Source organism: Malaclemys terrapin, chromosome 2 (genome assembly GCF_027887155.1).
Source record: "Malaclemys terrapin pileata isolate rMalTer1 chromosome 2, rMalTer1.hap1, whole genome shotgun sequence".
Classification (NCBI taxonomy): domain Eukaryota; kingdom Metazoa; phylum Chordata; order Testudines; family Emydidae; genus Malaclemys; species Malaclemys terrapin.
This window is the reverse complement of record NC_071506.1, coordinates 286324498-286341677: the sequence shown is the minus strand read 5'-3', so window position 1 is coordinate 286341677 and position 17180 is coordinate 286324498. Positions and strand designations below refer to the sequence as shown.

General features: G+C 50.6%; 1 protein-coding gene across 1 annotated transcript; it reads left to right on the top strand.

Annotated features, from left to right (window-relative positions):
• The first annotated feature begins 628 nt into the window (after nucleotides 1-628).
• Nucleotides 629-16215, top strand: LOC128831363 (uncharacterized). Its single transcript, XM_054017675.1, is given in 6 exon segments — nucleotides 629-735; nucleotides 7542-7690; nucleotides 7692-9384; nucleotides 9769-11320; nucleotides 14026-14090; nucleotides 16025-16215. Coding segments are annotated over 6 exon segments (3747 nt in total). The 5' UTR covers nucleotides 629-638.
• Nucleotides 16216-17180: the final 965 nt, after the last annotated feature.

Sequence of the window (17180 nt, the reverse complement as noted above, 5' to 3'; positions counted from 1 at the left end):
GGCTTCCTGGGCTGCAGCTTAGCACCTATCAGGACATCCAGCTTGCTGGCATGTCACAGCATTCGTTCAACACGTCTGGGATCGCACATGAGAGCTGCAAAATTCAACAGGAGTTTTGCTTTGTGGCTCACATCTCTCTAATTGCGTCAAATTATAACTATTTCCCATTCTTGCTAAAAGGAACAATTCCTTTGAAACAGAGCTGTAACTAGAGAGTTTTGCACCCGAGGCAAGGGAGAGGGGCCGCACGTCCGGCTCTTCGGCGGAAATTCGGCGGCGGGTCCCTCAGTCCCTCTTGGAGGGAAGGGCTTGCCGCCGAATTGTCGCTGAAGGAGAGACTTCGAGGCAAGTGCCTCACTCACCTCGCCCTAGTTACGGCACTGCTTTGAAACATAACATTTAGAATTCATAATCTGAGGTGAGAAAAGGGAGAGGTAAATCTGAATGACTTTCTTCCTCTCCTGTCCCCTGTGGAGACTAGAAGATACGTCTTTCTTTTACAGCCAAGGCAATGTTCAGAAAAAACTTTGAAGACGGAAGCCAGTGACTCGATTCTAAATCTGCTCCCCAGAAACTTAAATGTAACCCAGTTATTTCTTGCAGGTCAGACAGAGGGGAGAGCGTCTGGGTGTGGAACAATGGCCGGGTCAGCTGACACCATTGAGATGCCGGCTCTGGGCCGCCCGTTCCAGCTGGGGATGCTGTACGACTGCCGCAAAGACTCGCTCATCACAGGTAACTGTCACCCCGGGAGGAGCCCGGGGCCCAACTTAGTGTTTCAGAAAAAAGAAGCATTTGGCACCTGTTTATTTGAGGAACATTTGGGTTTGGGATTTGAGTTGGGGGAAAAATAAAGGGCATCCAAACCTGCCCGGGTACTGCCGACCCTACTTACAGCCCTGGCTGCACTAGGAGAAACGAGAAAATCCCCATCCGCTCCCCTGCCACTGCAGTATCTGTGCAGCACCCCCCGCACCGCAGTCGGCCTAGGAAAGGGGGACGGTGCCCCCGAGCTGGCTCATCCCCCCATTTCCACATGGGAGGGGTGAGGTCCAGGTGAGAAGGTTCCTCTCTACACACAGATCTTCGGGGCATGATGGGACCCATTAGAAGGAAAAACTTCAGCTATTCACACCCATCACTGTGTCCTATATTAACTGTTCCCACCCCGGAAAAGGCCTGGGCATCGGTGTGGGCAGCTCAGTGAAAACACCCACTCTGGGTCCAGTCGCCGCCCAAGCAGTAAACGGTGCCAGGGTGCCCGAGGAACGGGATGGAAAATGCCACCAGAGCTATTCCAATGGCATTACAGAGGTAACCCTTCTGCCAGGGGAAGTTGACAGCAACCAGGGCCGGATTCAATATCCAGGGGTTCCCTTTCAACAGTACAACACAGAACCGGCTCAAGCTCCCACCCAATAACCCGGGACAATTATACACACACACCCCTGGGCGCCTGGAAGCGGCTGTCCTTCCCCACTCCCAAGCACAGAGTCTGAGTGCAAAAAATAAATTTTGACTGAAAGAAGGGAAGTCACCTGACATTCATTTGGGAAAGTGCTGCAGGCAGGATTCATAAACCTTAAACCAGGAGCAAACACCCCACACCCCACCCCAGAGTGCATTGGGCAGGGTCTTTGCCTCAGGTTCCAAAAGTTCCTTCAACGTGCCTGTCCCTTCTCCCTCCACCACACCCCACTCACAGGGGTTGTCCTTGGTCAGTGAAGAGCCAGACTTCAGAGGTGCATCTGGGTGAGTTCACCTCCCTCCCCCGCATTGGGGGGAAGAAAAGGCATCTTGCTCACTCTGCCATCCTAGCGCTTGCTCTGGAGTCGCTGCTCTGCCAGCTGCTCCGTTGCCTGCTCCCCAGCCTCACTGCTCCACTGGCTGCCCACTCACCGCTCCTCTGGCTGCCCTGCCACCGATGCCACCATCCCCTTCTGCTGCCACCTGCTTCTCTGCTGTGACCTCTGCAGGTCAGTCTCTTGAGGCTCCACCCAGCGCTCAGTGACTGTCAGCTCTTAGTGGGGGAGCTGCATTGCTGAAGCAGGTTGGGCAGAAATGCTGTCCCACAACAGGTGAGTTCAGATCTAGTGATCACCTAACAAACCAAACGATTCCTAATAGAGTGTTAATTATCTCTATCTTTGAACAGTGGCAAGGGGCAGGTTAAACCATGGCTTGAACTCTCAGGCAGAGCCCACTCCTCCCAGCAGAGACACCTGACCCCGCCCCCTCTTACTTTCACGGGGGTTTGGCACCCGAACCCCCTGCTTGGCGAGTTCAGTTCAGTTGAGGACGACCCCCTCAGACAGGCCAGGCTAAGCACAGATCTGCTGCCCTTTACTCCTATAACCAGGAGAACAACGTTTCATTCCCCTGCATTCAACACAAAGTGATTGTAACCCAACACCAGCCAGAGCTGATCCCTTTGGCAGCCCGGCTCTGTCTGCTGGATACCTCGGCCGAGTGGGTGTGTTCATGTCAATACAGTCTGGTCCTGAAGCCTTTCCCTGTCCCCAGCTAGCTATCAGGGGAGAGCTCATTCAAACCCTGCTTCCATAGAAATCAATGGGCCACCCTCCCCTGGAATGCGTGTTCAGTGCCGGCCATCCCAGCACAAAGAGGATCTAACAGAAACCGAGGGGGGTTGGACAGCGATGATGAGAATGACTAGAGGCCTGGGGAGAATTTCACAGGAGCAGAGATCGACAAAACAAAAGATTTCATACGGAGAGAAGAATAAGGGGAAATGCTCCAGGGATACAGAAGAATGAATGGGCTAGAGAAGGTAAATACACAGGATCTATTTACTCTCTCAGACAAGGGGACACCATGAAATTAAAATACAACTGATTTAAACAACAAAAGGACAGACGTAAAGCAATGTGATCAGCATGACGAACTCTCTGCCCCTCGATATCACTGAATCCCAGAAATGTCGGGCTGGACGGGACTTGGAGAGGTTCTAGTCCAGCTACTGGTGCTCAGGCAGGACTAAGTGCACCTTGATCATCCCTGACAGGTGTTTGTCTCACTTGTTCTTCAAACCCTCCAGTGATGGGGATTCCACAACCTCCCTTGGAAGCCTGGTCCAGAGCTGAACTACTCCTGTAGTTAGAAACTTTTCCTATTCTCTAACTTAAATCTCCCTTGCTGCAGATTAAGCCGATTACTTTGTCCTCCCTTCAGCAGACATGGAGAACAACTGATCACTGTCCTCTTTATAGCAGCCCTTAACATATCTGAAGTCTACAAGGAGTCTGGTGGCACGTTAAAGACTAACCGATTTATTTGGGCATAAGCTTTCGTGGGTAAAAAACCTTCAGATGCATCTGAAGAAGTGAGGTTTTTTACCCATGAAAGCTTATGCCCAAATAAATTGGTTAGTCTTTAAGGTGCCACCAGACTCCTTGTTGTTTTTGTGGCTACAGACTAACACGGCTACCCCCGATACATATCTGAAGACTGTTATCAGGTCCCCTCTAAGTCTCCTTTTCTTAAGACTAAACATACCTGTTTTTTTAACCTATCCTCAAAGGTCATGTTTTCTAAACCATTTATCATTTTTGTTGCTCTCCTCTGGACTCTCCAATTTGTCCACATCTTTACTGACGTGCGACACCCAAAACTGGACACAATACTCCAGCAGAAGCCTCACCAGTACCGAGATGAGTGGGACGACTACATCCCATGTCTGACATATGACATTCCTGTTAACACCCCCAGAATGACATTAGCCTTTTGTGTAACTGCATCCCACTGTGGGCTCCTATTCACTTTGTGAACCACTATCACCCCAGTTCCTTTTTCACAGTACTACTGTCTAGCCAGTTATTCCCCATCTTGTATTTGTGCATTTGATTTTTCCCTCCTAAGTGTAGTACTTTGCATTTTTCTTTATTGAATTTCATCTTTATAAACTGGAGAATTGATCTGAAATCAACAAGGTCATTTTGAGTTTTAATCTTGTCCTGCAAAGTGCTTGCAGCCCCTCCTAGCTTGGTGTCATCTGGTAATTGTATAAGTGTGCTCTCCACCCCATCATCCAAGTCCTGGATGAAAATAGTGATTAGCACCAGACTCAGGACAGACCCCCCTGCAGGACCCCACTACACACCTATCCTATCTATCAGGATAGTTTGCAATTGTGCCTTTAATATTGTGTCTTTGAGAAACTACCAGCTCTCCTGAACTCCTCTTTTTCCTCAGATTTTCTTCCTAGGGGATCTTACTTACCAGTTCTCTGAGTTTGATGAAGTCTGTTTTTTCTCTTGAAGTCCACTGTCTTATTCTCCTCCTCTCACTCTTTCCTTTCCTTAAAATAATAAAATCTATCATTTTATGAACACTTTCACCCAAATTGCCTTTTACCTTCAGATTTGTGACCAATTCCTCCCTTTTAGTCAGAATCACGTCTGAAAGGGCTGCCCCCTTGTTACTTCCTCCACCTTCTGAAACAAGAAGTTGTCCCTAACACATTCCAACAACTTACTGGACACTTTGTGTTTTGGGGTATTACTTTTACAACGGATGTCTGGGTAGCTGAAGTCCCCTATTACTACCAGGTCTTCTGGTTTGGATATTTCTGTTATTTGCTCTAGAAATGCCTCATGCGTCTCTTCCTCCTGATGTGAAGGTCTATAGAAGACCCCTACGATAACATCCCCCCTGTTTTCCCCGCCCACTTTTATCTTTACCCAGAACTTCAACTGGGTCGGCCTCTCACCTCCTCCTGGACCACAGCATATGTGTAAATACTCTTGATGTATACTGCAACCCCCCTCCCTTTTCTGCTGCCTTTCCGTCCTCAACACGCTACGCACCAATATTCCAGTCATGAGATTTATCCAACCAAATCGCAGTGATGCCAATTAAACATAAATTAGCTTATGTACTAAGACTTCCAGTTCTTCCTGTCTGTTCCCCATACACCAGAGGCGGGCAAACTTTTTGGCCTGAGGGCCGCATCGGGTTTCGTAAATTGTATGAAGGGCTGGTTAGGGGTGGGGGTCATGGCCCAGCGCCCACCTCCTATCTGCCCGCCCCGGGACTCCTGCCCCATCCAACCCCCCCATCCCCTGACTTCCCCCGAAACCCCTGCCCCTGACTGCCCCCTGCCGCCCCATCCAACCCCCACTCTTTCCTGACTGCCCCCTGGGACCCCTGCCCCCATTCAACTCCCCTGTTTCCCCCCGACCCCTATCCACACCCCCGCCCCCTGACCACCCCCCCGAACTCCCCTGCCCTCTATCCAACCCCCCCTGCTCCATGCCCCCTTACCCCGCTACCTGGTGGCACTACAGCCGTGCCACCCCGCTCGAGCTGGGCCACGCTGCCGCCGCCGCCGCCACCGCCACCACCACGCAGCACAGAGCATTGCGCCGGCGGCGGAGCCAGTGAGCTGAGGCTGCGGGGGAGGGGGTACAGCAGGGGAGGGGCCGGGGACTAGCCGGGCAGGACGGTCCTGCAGGCTGGATGTGGCCCACGGGCCGTAGTTTGCCCACCTCTGCCATACACCTGGCATTTGTGTATAGACAATTAAGATATTGAGCAGATTCCCCCTCTGTTATCCCGCTTGTTGCTCCTATGACCCGACTGTAAATTTTCCATTCCCCTTCCCCCTCACCCCAGCAACATCTCGCCCTCTGTGAAGGTCACTTTTTTGATACTTACCTGTGGTCTTTTGTCACCTGCCCCTTTGATCCTAATTTAGAGCCCTCCTCACGAGGTTGGCCAGTCAGTGCTCGGAGATGGTGCGCCCCTTCTTGGTCGGCTGTACCCCATCTCTCCCAGCAGATTTCCTTCCCGAAACAGCCTCCCAGGGCTTAGGAAGCCAAAGTCCACCATTTGACACCACCCACACAGCTGTGCATCATCTCCAGGGTGCGCGTCCCTGCCTGGGCCCTTAACCTCAGCCAGGAGGATGGACAAGAACACAACATGGGACCGTGACTCCTTCACCCTCACTCCCAGAGCCCAGGAGTCACTGTGCAGGGTCAGACTGGCAGTACCATCAGTGCCCATGTAGATGCGCAGTGTGCGGCAGTGGCCAGATGGATGGATGAGCCTGGGCAACCTTTCCATAACACCTGGGATGTGGCTCCAGGCAGGCAGCACATCTCCTGGGACATCAGGTCAGGTCAGCAAATGGAGGCTCCCATCACTCTCAGCAGGGAGCCCAGACCACTACTCCCTACGTCCCCTCCTGGTGGGTGTGGGGGCCGTGAGCCTCCCAGCCTTGGGAGCAGGTGGCTCCTCTCCCTCAGCCATTGGGGTCTGCTCCTCTCCTCCTGTGGCCAGTGCAGCACGTGCCAGTTCTTGACCTCGACGGATGGAGGAGCGGGGTGGGGTGGAGCACAGCCTACTGTCTAAGGTGACCAGCAGGAGTCTCCTTTCTGCAGAGCAGCCGGGTCTCCTCCCTCTTCTGGTGCCTCTGTAGCCATCCCGACTCAGCCGGCATCCTCCATCCCGGCTGTCTCCATGTGCATCCTGGTGATGAAGTCCTCACGCTCCTGGATGCTACACCGATGAGCCACCTCCTCCCGCAGCTCTCTTACCTGCTCCCTGAGGGACTCCCCAGACAGACGCCTCTCACACCAGCTGGTTCCCCGGCCTGGCTGTTTTCAGCAGGGACATGCAGGCTGCATTCCCAGCAAGTGAAGATGAGGATCTGGGTAGAAGCCTCCAGTCAGGATGGCTGTCTGGCCAGGGCCCCCACAGCTGCAGGCAGATTAAGAGCTAGCAGAAGTGTTGGCAATGCACCATTGCAGGTTTTTCCTTTTGCAGTTAAAACCCGACCTCCCTGCCTTCCTTCCCTGGCAAACTCAGCCGGCTACTCCCTTAGTCTCCCAGGTGCCTTCGTCTCACCAGCCATGTGTCCGGAGGCCAGGATTAGACATTTAGAGGGACTGGAAGTTTATATGGGTAACAGGAATATGGGGATTATAACAATGAAAAGAAAGTGGAGGAAGGGATATAAAACCTCATGCTCAAGATTTAAGCCAATCTCCAACTATTAGAGATCGACGAGACCTTCATGAGGACAGATTTTCCAACAATACAGAAGTTTCTTGCGCCTTCCTGTGAAGGATCTGGTGCTGGCTACGCTCCGAGACAGAATACTGGGCTAGATGGATCACGGATCAGGTCAAGCGTGGCAATTCCTAGCTTCTTAAATCGAATAAACCAGATGTTTCTAATGAAGTGACATTTCAATCCTAACTAGAGCACTTACTGCCTGGAGCAGTGTACTCCTGAAGGGGAGTGAACTCAGTCACTCTGGAGAGGGATTTATTAAAAAAAATCAGAGAAGATCACGTCTTCCAAAGTCCTGTAAGAAGCCGGGGGCAAGGGAAGGTTGTTAGGGGCATAGTTCAGCCTTGACTTGGCACGTTTGTACGTTACCAGGTCAGTTTACTTGATGTCCTTCACTCGTTATTTTTCAATCTCAGAAATGAGACACAATTAAACCATGGATAGACTCTGTGTCCTGTGCATCTATCAGTTACGTTACCATGTGTTTGTCTCTACTATTCCAGGGATCATGCTGTGGGACCCGGAACAGCTTCTCAAGGATGTAAACACAAAACCACAACCCTGGACTAGCTATGAGATCATTGCATCCGACACCATTGAAGACAAGGCCAATGCCCTCAATGTCACAGCATCGCTGAAGGCCAGTTTCCTGGGGGGGGTTGGTTGAAGTAAGTGGATCTGCCAAATACTTAAATGACACCAAAAAATCCAAACAACAGGCCAGAGTTACTCTCCAGTACTCTGCCACAACAAGGTTTGAGCACCTAACTGTGAGACATTTGGGACCAAAGAATGTCTCTTATCCTGCTGTGTTTGACCAAGGCACGGCCACCCATGTGGTCACGGCTGTGCTGTATGGGGCTCAGGCTTTCTTCGTGTTTGATCGGGAAGTTTCTTCTTCTGAGAATGTACGTGACATAGAGGGAAAGCTCCAGATTGTGATGAAAAAGTTACCCCTGTTTTCCATAGAAGGGGAAGGAGCTGTCAAAATGGATGAAAAGGAAAAATTAAATGCTGAAAATTTTAACTGCAAGTTCCATGGTGATTTTGCTCTTGAGAGAAATCCAACTAATTTCCAAGATGCCATGAAAATTTATTCCACCCTCCCCAAGCTGCTGGGTGACAGCGGGGAGAAGGCCGTACCAGTGAGAGTCTGGCTGTACCCGCTGACCAAGCTGGATTCCAGAGCTGCTCGGCTGGTGAGTGAGATCAGCTTAACACTGATTTCTGATGCTCAGACTGCTATGGAGGAACTGGCAGAACTAAACATGCGATGCAATGACATGGTGAAGAATCCAATCGCCACAAGCTTCCCCGAAATCAAGCTGAAAATCGAGCAATTCAGAGATCTGTGTAAGCAACACAGACAGACTTTCCAGAAACAGCTAGCAGGACTCTTGCCATCTATCCGTGAAGGTGGAGAAGAGGAAGGGGCCCTGGTGGATATTTTATCATGTAAAAACCAGTCACTGTTCAATACCCAGCGACTCAGTGAATTTCTGGATACAAAGGAGAAAGAGATGGATTATGTGAATTCCTACCTTAGGATCCTAAGCAATGTAGGAGTTGTGTCCTCTCAGAGTGAACTACGTGAAATAGTACTCGACCCTGAGCTTGACTTCATCGTCTCCTTTACATTCACCTCACTGCATGAAGAGGAGCCATATTTATCAGATTTAAAACAATGGCTTCAGAACCAGTATATAAAGGAAACTCATGATCCTGCATCAGCCAGTTCTGTCGCTGAGAAACCAAAATCCAAACTGTGGTTTGAGGAAAAAGAAATGTATCAAAAAGCTCGAAAATCTGCAAGGTCCCTTTCACATTTTGTCAGTGTCAACAAATCTAACGGGAAGACTCGGTTCATTGTGGCGTCTGTTCCAGACAAGGACAATCCAGGCACTGCCATTTACCTGTATGGAGATGGAGAGCTGATCAGCACCAACTTTGAGCCTCCATCAAAGCCTCTTCCTGCCCTGATTGGTGGAATCAAACATGACCGTGTGCAGCTCACATTTAACCCAGCAGCCTATGGCAGGGCTGCGATATCCGGCTATCGGGCAGAGTACAGAATTGTAGGGCAGGAGAACTGGACAGCTGTGGATGTAAATAACACACAAGAGACATTCACAGTAACAGGGCTACGTGAAAACACCGAGTACCAGTTCCGATACGCTGCCGTGAGCAAACCAGGGCTCAGCAAGAGCAGCGACATGAGTGATCCTGTGAAGACTCTCCCTCCAACCAGCCCTCCTGGGAAGCCTGTAACAGATACTGTAGATTCATCTGCCGTAACTCTCACCTGGGAGAGTCCAAGTGTCATTGGAGATGGAAAAACAACAAGGAGTCTGGTGGCACCTTAAAGACTAACAGATTTATTTGGGCATAAGCTTTCGTGAGTAAAAACCGCACTTCTTCGGTTGCATCCGAAGAAGTGAGGTTTTTACTCACGAAAGCTTATGCCCAAATAAATCTGTTAGTCTTTAAGGTGCCACCAGACTCCTTGTTGTTTTTGTAGATACAGACTAACACGGCTACCCCCTGATATTGGAGATGGAGTCAGTATAAGGGAGTATAAGGTGGAATATAAAGAGGAAGCTGGAGGTGAAAGTCATGAGGGGAAAGACAAATGGCTGGAACGAAGGACAGGAAAGAGAACCGAGTTCTGTACCATTGATGGACTGAGGCCTCAGACGCCCTACAGATTCCGGGTGTCGGCTGTGTGTGCAGATGGGACTGTGAGTCACCCAGGTGAGGAGGTATCAATTTCCACATCAGAAGAATTAAGGACACTAGCACAAGATTTCTTCCAGAAGAGCACTCTGATAGAAACAGGGCAGCCCTCAGTTTATGCACTTCCAATAGAGAAGGCAGCGTTCAATTCTAACGCAAAACATCCAAAGTATAGACTGGGGAAAGAGAACCAACAGATCCCTAACAAAGTCATTATGGTGCTGGGAGAAACTGGGTCAGGAAAAACTACACTCATCAATGGGATGATCAACTATGTCCTGGGTGTGCAGTGGAAAGATAAATTCCGATTCAAACTAATCTATGAAACTACAAACAGAAGCCAAGCTGAGAGCCAGACATCTGAAGTGACAGCCTATGAAGTTAGTCACAAAAAGGGTTTCAAAGTCCCCTATTCCCTGACTATAATAGACACCCCGGGATTTGGCGACCCCAGAGGGATAGAGCAAGACAAAGCGATAACAAGGCAGATTCAAGAGTTTTTCTCCACCCGAGGGGCCATTGATCACATAGACGCCGTCTGCGTCGTAGTTCAGGCCTCACTAGCTCGTTTGACACACTCCCAGAAGTACGTGTTTGACTCTGTGCTCTCTATCTTTGGGAAGGATATAAAAGACAATATACAAATCCTGATCACCTTCGGCGATGGACAGACACCCCCTGTTCTAGAGGCCATTAAAACAGCTGACGTCCCTTGTGCTAAAGATGCTAAGGGCAACCCTATTCATTTCAAATTCAATAACTCCACGCTCTTTGCCTGTAATGCTGGAGCTGACGAGGGCAGTTTTAATTTTGATGAAATGTTCTGGAAAATGGGAGCCATGAGCATGAAGACATTTTTTGAATCCTTAGTTAAATTAGAAACCAGAAGTTTAACTTTAACGCAGGAAGTTCTCAGAGAGCAGAAGGAGCTGGAGACGGCTGTGGAAGGGCTGCAGCCACAAATCAAAGCCGGTCTGGTGAAGCTAGAGGAGCTAAGACAGACTCAGCGAGCTCTGGAACAGCATAAGGGTGATATGGAGGCCAATAAAGACTTTGAGTATGAGGTAGAGAAAACAGTGCCAGTGCAGGAGGACATCTCTGGTACGGGTGTCTATATAACAAACTGCCAGCAGTGTCACTGTACGTGTCACTATCCCTGTGCAATCCCTGATGATGGTGGTAAGCGCGGGTGTGCGGCTATAGATGGGAATACAGGATGTTGCACAGTTTGCCCTGGTAAATGTGACTGGAACGTTCATTTCAATCAAAAGTACAAGTGGGGATATAAAGTAGTAAAAGTGAAACAGACCTATGCACAACTGAAAGAAAAGTATGAGAAGGCGTCTGGAGAGGTGTTATCGACACAGAGTGTGGTTGAGAAGCTGTCTCAGGAATACGCTGCAGTGGAAGAGATATTAATGAATCTCATTGATAAATCATCTCGCAGCCTCCAGCGTCTGCAAGCAATTGCTTTGAAACCCAACCCGCTGTCCACTCCGGAATACATTGACCTGCTGATCACGTCGGAACGACAGGAACTAAAGCCCAGGTACCAAGAAAGAATAAAATCACTGAGGGAAGTGAGGGAAGTAGCTGAGATAGTAAGAAAGATTGCCAATAAGGAGGCTCTGCTGCCAGGAGAGAAGGATATGTATGAGAAGCTTGAAGGAAAAAATAATCCATTAAAAAAATATGTGAAAGGAAAAGTAGATATTGTTAAAAGCTGGTTTGAATAAAAATTAACTGCAGTTTACCCATGAAAAAGAAATCGCCAGTTTAACCAAAGCACGTAGCTTAGCCGTGATTCAAGATTGGTGTTTCTGCTTGTTTGTATAACATTTTCTTTTAAGATTCAATAACCTGATTCTCCTCTGACTTACCCCACTTTTATTGCACTGTCGTCAGTTTATACCAGTGTAACTTTGGCCCCTTCAATCTGGGGAAAAACATTTTGTAAAAACAACAAAAATGCTAATTTGATTTCTTAGGAGGAAATTGCTTCACTATCGAATGTTCACGTGGAAACTTCTCAGATCAGGGTTAGAAACGTATGTTCTGTCTATACGAGTGCTCTCTCTACATTACCATTGTCTACATTCCCCGCTGGATCGACTAGTCTAGTCTAGACGCGATAAATCAACCGCTGAATGCTCTCCCATCGACTCCAGTATTCCACTAGATCGAGAGGCGCGGGCGGAGTCGACGGGAGAGCGTCAGCCCTCGACTTTCCTCAGTGAAGACACCGCGGTGAGTAGATCTAAGTACATCGACTTCAGCTACGCTATTCACGTAGCTGAAGTTGCATAACTTAGATTGACCCCCCCCCCAGTGTAGACCAAGCCTTAGTCACTGTCCATATTGGAGCTGCACCAGTGTAAGTTCAGGTGCTAGTGGGGACAACACTTTTCTTTTCTTTTTCTAATACCCGAGCACTCTCAGTGTTGGAGGTTTACGTGAGTTCTAAACAAGATGACAAGAAATAAGTAATCGCAGCCAAAAGGAAGATCACACTGAACCCGTCTTCTCTCCCGCTCCTGGAAACCAGAGCGACTCACCTGAAGTCAGTGGAGTTACCCCTGAGTAAAACTATTGCAAAGGGACAATCCGGTCCAGTGTATATATTAAGCAAAGCCTTAAACAGCCCAAAGCAGGTACCGATTTGCCAGGTCTCCGAATGGCTAATCAGAGCGTGGTGGGAGCTGTGTTTCAGCAGCAGCAAGGTGGCAAGGGAAAGTCGGCACCTCTGTCAGCAGCTGCAATGTCTCTTCCCTGTTCTTTTCTCTCCCCTTGTGTGTGTGTTTGTCCTGTTTTGTTCTAAAGGACACAGAATGGGAATTCAGCAATCACAGCAGCTGCTTCAGAGCATCCGGACAAAGTTTTTCTCTTCCCCCTGCCCCAAAAGGTACAGTGAAGCCCGTCTTTAATGCCAGCTGAGAGACTGTCAGGCAAGAGTTCCCCACTCTGTGAGGCTCTCTGCAGCTAAAGGGAATCAGGGATGTGGTTGGAATGGAAGTCTTACTTAATCCTCTACATTTCAAAGCCGTTAACTGTTTTCCTTTCTTCACCTGCGTCTTTAGGAAAAGGTTAAAGAGATTGTTAATGGTGGTTGTTACAATGGGGTTGCCAGTGATAACCTGACCCGAAACCCCCGGCCACATTTAACTGTTTAATGTTAAAACCCTGGTTCCCTTTTGCATTAACATCTTATCCCTTGTCTGCCTGGGACACCCACTTATCCCAGCCCCAGGGTTACCCAGCAAGGCGAATGATTTCCAATATCGGTGAGGGAAGGGCATTTTGTCTTCAATAAATAGAAAAGTCAGAGCCTGATTCTGCATTTCTTGCCCTGCCCCCAAATTACCATCAGCTTCAATGGAATCGAGGATTAACCTTATATAACCTGTGTGGCAAAGCACCTTCTTCTCCTCAGCAGGCTCAGTCCTTTTTAGCCTTGGAGACCCAGGCTTGGGCAAGGCAAATCCTTACAGGTAGCACAGGGTCTGGCTATTCCTTTCCCCAGTCCATCCCTTGTGCTTGTTTTCCTTCCCTTCTGGGGAGGGAGTGCAGCCTTCCTTGCTGGAAGGGTTCAGGGTCTTGCTGCCCCCAGCCTACTGGCAACGTCCCTGCTTCTCTCACTCTTCCCCCCGCCCCCCACTTCCATGCCGGGGAGGGTTTAAAAAGGTCACAAGCAGTTGGAGCCACTGGACCTAATTAGTTCCCAAGTGACCCCTTTTCCAGCTGCACCTTATTTCCCCCTGGTTCTCTCTCCTCAGTGGATCGGGAGAGGCCTTTTAACCCCCTGGACTAACTACCCTATAAATAAGATTTCATGAACTTTACAGCACGTAGTGCACTACTGGTGCTACAAAACAACAGAGAAAACAACAACAACAACAACAACTCATAAATGTGACCTTGTCCTTGTTGGGCCAAGTCCCTCCTGGGTAACTGCACAGGAGGTTTGGACACAACTAACTTTGGAAATCTCTCCCTGGTGGTTATGTGTAAAGTTATTCAATCTGCACATTTTCCCTGGTCTGGGGCAGAGAAATGGACAGAACTCGCTTTCTGGCTGGCACCATGCCCTGCCCTCACTCCAGAGAATGGCAGAGAATGGGGACCGAGACAGAGGGAACAGACTGATCAACTCCTGGTCCCTGGCTCTATGCACAAGGCAGGGGGGCCTAGTGTAGTCCAGTGGTCCCCAAACTTTTCAAGTCACTTTCCCCCCATGCCCCTGTCTGTGCCCCCCAGGAGCCACTGTCGGGAACAGGGGCCCAGAGCAGGGCTGCGGCTCCTGGAGTTGGGGCGCGGACAGGGTAAGGAGGCCAAGGCCAGAGCTGTGGCCAGGCTGGGAGCTAAGGTAATAGTGTCCCTAGTCTCTGTTTGCCAGAAGCTGTGAATGGGCGACAGGGGATGGATCACTTGAAGATTCCCTGTTCTGTTCATTCCCTCTGGGGCACCTGGCACTGGCCACTGTCGGAAGACAGGACACTGGGCTGGATGGACCTTTGGTCTGACACAGGAGGGCCATTCTTATGTTCTTATGTTCATTTAGTGCTTTGGATCAAGGCCTTTGCAGAAGGAGAATTTTGCCCTAACAGTGGGGGACTGTCTGGCTCTGAAGCACAGTGTGAATTAGCCAGGCTGGGAGCTCAGCTGCTGTCAGCCCAGCACTGGAAAGTCCCCAGAGTGAGAGTGTTACAGGGAGAAACGCAGGAGTTACAGAACTCAGGATGGGGCAGCAAATAGCAGCAGCGGGGGGAAAAGGGGGGAGCTGAGCAGTGACCCCTTGAAGAGCAGGATAGAGATGATACTCACAGCCCAGCCTTAGCGCCTCACCTCTGCTACGGGGCACGAGACTAGAGAAAAGGGGCTCTCGGGGTCTGTCTACACTGCAGTTAGACACCTGCAGCCGACCCTGCCAACTCACTCAGGCTCGGGGGGCTTGGGCTAAGGGGCTGTTTAACCGCAGTGCAGACGTTTGGGCTCCCAGGCTCTGGCACCCTCCCACCGTGCAGGGGCCTAGAGCCCGGGCTCCAGCCCGAGCCCAAACATCTGCACCACAATTAAACAGCCCCAGACGCCCAAGTCAGCCGGCCCGGGCCGGCTGCGGGTGTCGAATTGCAGTGTACACACAGCCTGAGGCCGCTAGGATGAGGAGCGGCAGCTGGGAGGGAAGGGAAGTGGCGGGAAGGCTGATCAGACCATTTATTTTCATGTTCTAACGGTTCTGACCGGGGAGGGGTTTAGAGCATCCAATTGCTACAGCTGCATCCGAGGGTCTCTGGCGGGTGGAAAGTGCCCAGTCACGCTGGCAGCTGAAATCGCCGTTCACACGGAGGATATTTTACTCACACCTGCTTATCTGCTCGTGCTCATTATTTGCATTGCTGGGTGATAAGACCCGGCGCTGCTGGGACAGATTTACCTGGTTCTGTTCAGAACCGCACTGGGGGAGCTGGGGGAGCTGGTGTTTCTTATGAGCAAATTCTACCTTCTCTCGATTAGCTTGTTCTCCCAGTATAGCCTAGAATCAAGAACCAGTGCGTGTGTTTGTAACAATCTGCATTTAATAACCCATGTAAGTAGACAAGCTTTATTCGATGATGGGTGTATCCACACTCAGTATGTTTTAGTCCATTCCCTGTGTGTTCATGTATTTTGAGTGTTTATTAAATCATGTCGCAGTAGTTTTATAGTTTAATAAAAATAGATTTGATCTGGATCAGGCCTTTGTGTCTGTCTTTTCCAGACCTCATTCTAACACCAAACCACTGGGAGGGACGACCCCAGACCTCAATCAACCCTTCACCCGTTCAGGCATTTTTTGATTATTACTGTGTTGATTACTATGATTTTTTAACATAGTAATAATTTCTTCTGAGGTGACAGAACCGTCAGGGCTGATAAAGGAATGAATCCCACATTATGCCAAGCCCCTGTCCCAGCTGGCCACAGCTGCCTCTCCCCCTCAGGGCACCCCCCAAAGATCAGCATCACGTGTTTGGGCCTCAGAGAGACAAGGTGGGCGAGGGAATATCGTTTCCTGGACCACCTTCTGGAGAAGGCGTCGTGCACTGGCCTGAAGATCCCTCAGCCGCAGTTCAGTCCCTTGGTCCCTCTGGCTCAGACCCGACCCCACACTCCTGTTTGCAGGCCCCTCCCAAGCAGCCCCCTGCCCTGGCTATCCCTGCGCCCCTGCCGGCACCAGGCTGTGCCCAGCTAGCCACCCTTCCCTCCCGCTCCTAAGCCGCCCAGCCTGGCTCCACAGCCAGTTCCCAGGCCGCTGCCTCGGGCCTGCGGCTCCTGCCCTCACACAACCTCCGGCCCCCTCCTGCACCAGGGCCCCGCTGCCCCCTGCAGACCCGGCCTCCCTGTGCCGTGGGTTACGGAGCCCCGGGCGGGCTGGAGGTTGTGCTGCTGGTTACCGGCGCCCAGTAAGGAGCGGGCAGGTTTATCCCAGGGGCCTTTCGGGGGAAGCCGCTCTGCCCCCATTTGTGTGGGAGCATTTCAGGCCATAAATACAAACTGGAACAGGCCCCCCATCCCCATCTCCCCTCCTGACTGCTGGGCATGGGGCTCGCTTTAACCTCCCCTGAGCTTAGGGAACTGCCTTTCTGTCCCTCTCCATCTGCTCTCATCTCCTGGCCCCACCTGCCCCCAACTGCCATATTTACAACCCTATCCCATAGTCCCCTGCACTCTGCTGGCTCCCTCTTGCCCCCACCTCCCCCCCAAACTCCTCATTCCCTGCCCAGTTTCCAGACATGGAGCACAGGGCCCGGAGGGCAGCCTGGCTTGGTCCCACTGGAAACACTAGGAGCCATGTTTAGGAGCAGGGCCGGCTCCAGCATTTCTGCCGCCCCAAGCAAAAAATAAAATAAAAAAGCCACGATCGCAATCGCGACTGGCGGCGGCAATTGGGGGGGAAAAAAAAAAAGCCGTGATTGGCGGCGGCAGTTCAGCGACAGGTCCTTCGCTCCTAGAGGGAGTGAGGGACCTGCAGCCCCCGAATTGCCGCATATGCCGCCCCTCTCCCTTGGCCGCCCCAAGCACCTGCTTGTTAAGCTAGTGCCTGAAGCCGGCCCTGTTTAGTAGGGCCAGTCTCACGTGCACATGCTGTAAAGAACCATCTTGACTGAGTCAGCCTGTGGCTCGAGCCCCATGGGATCATGGGAGACAGACATTCGGAGCGAGGGGAGACGTGTGCAAAATTGATGCCAAAGGTCCTGAGACACCTTAAAAATCAAATAAGCTGTTCAACAGCCACATAGCAACACTGAGCAGCCATGTTGGAAGGAGACTCCTGAAGCCAAGTGAAATCGCAGGGGAGGCGCTGTGACAAAGTGGGAATTTTGGTAATATTTTTTATGATCCCTCTGTGTGCCTCAGTTTCCCTCTGAGCT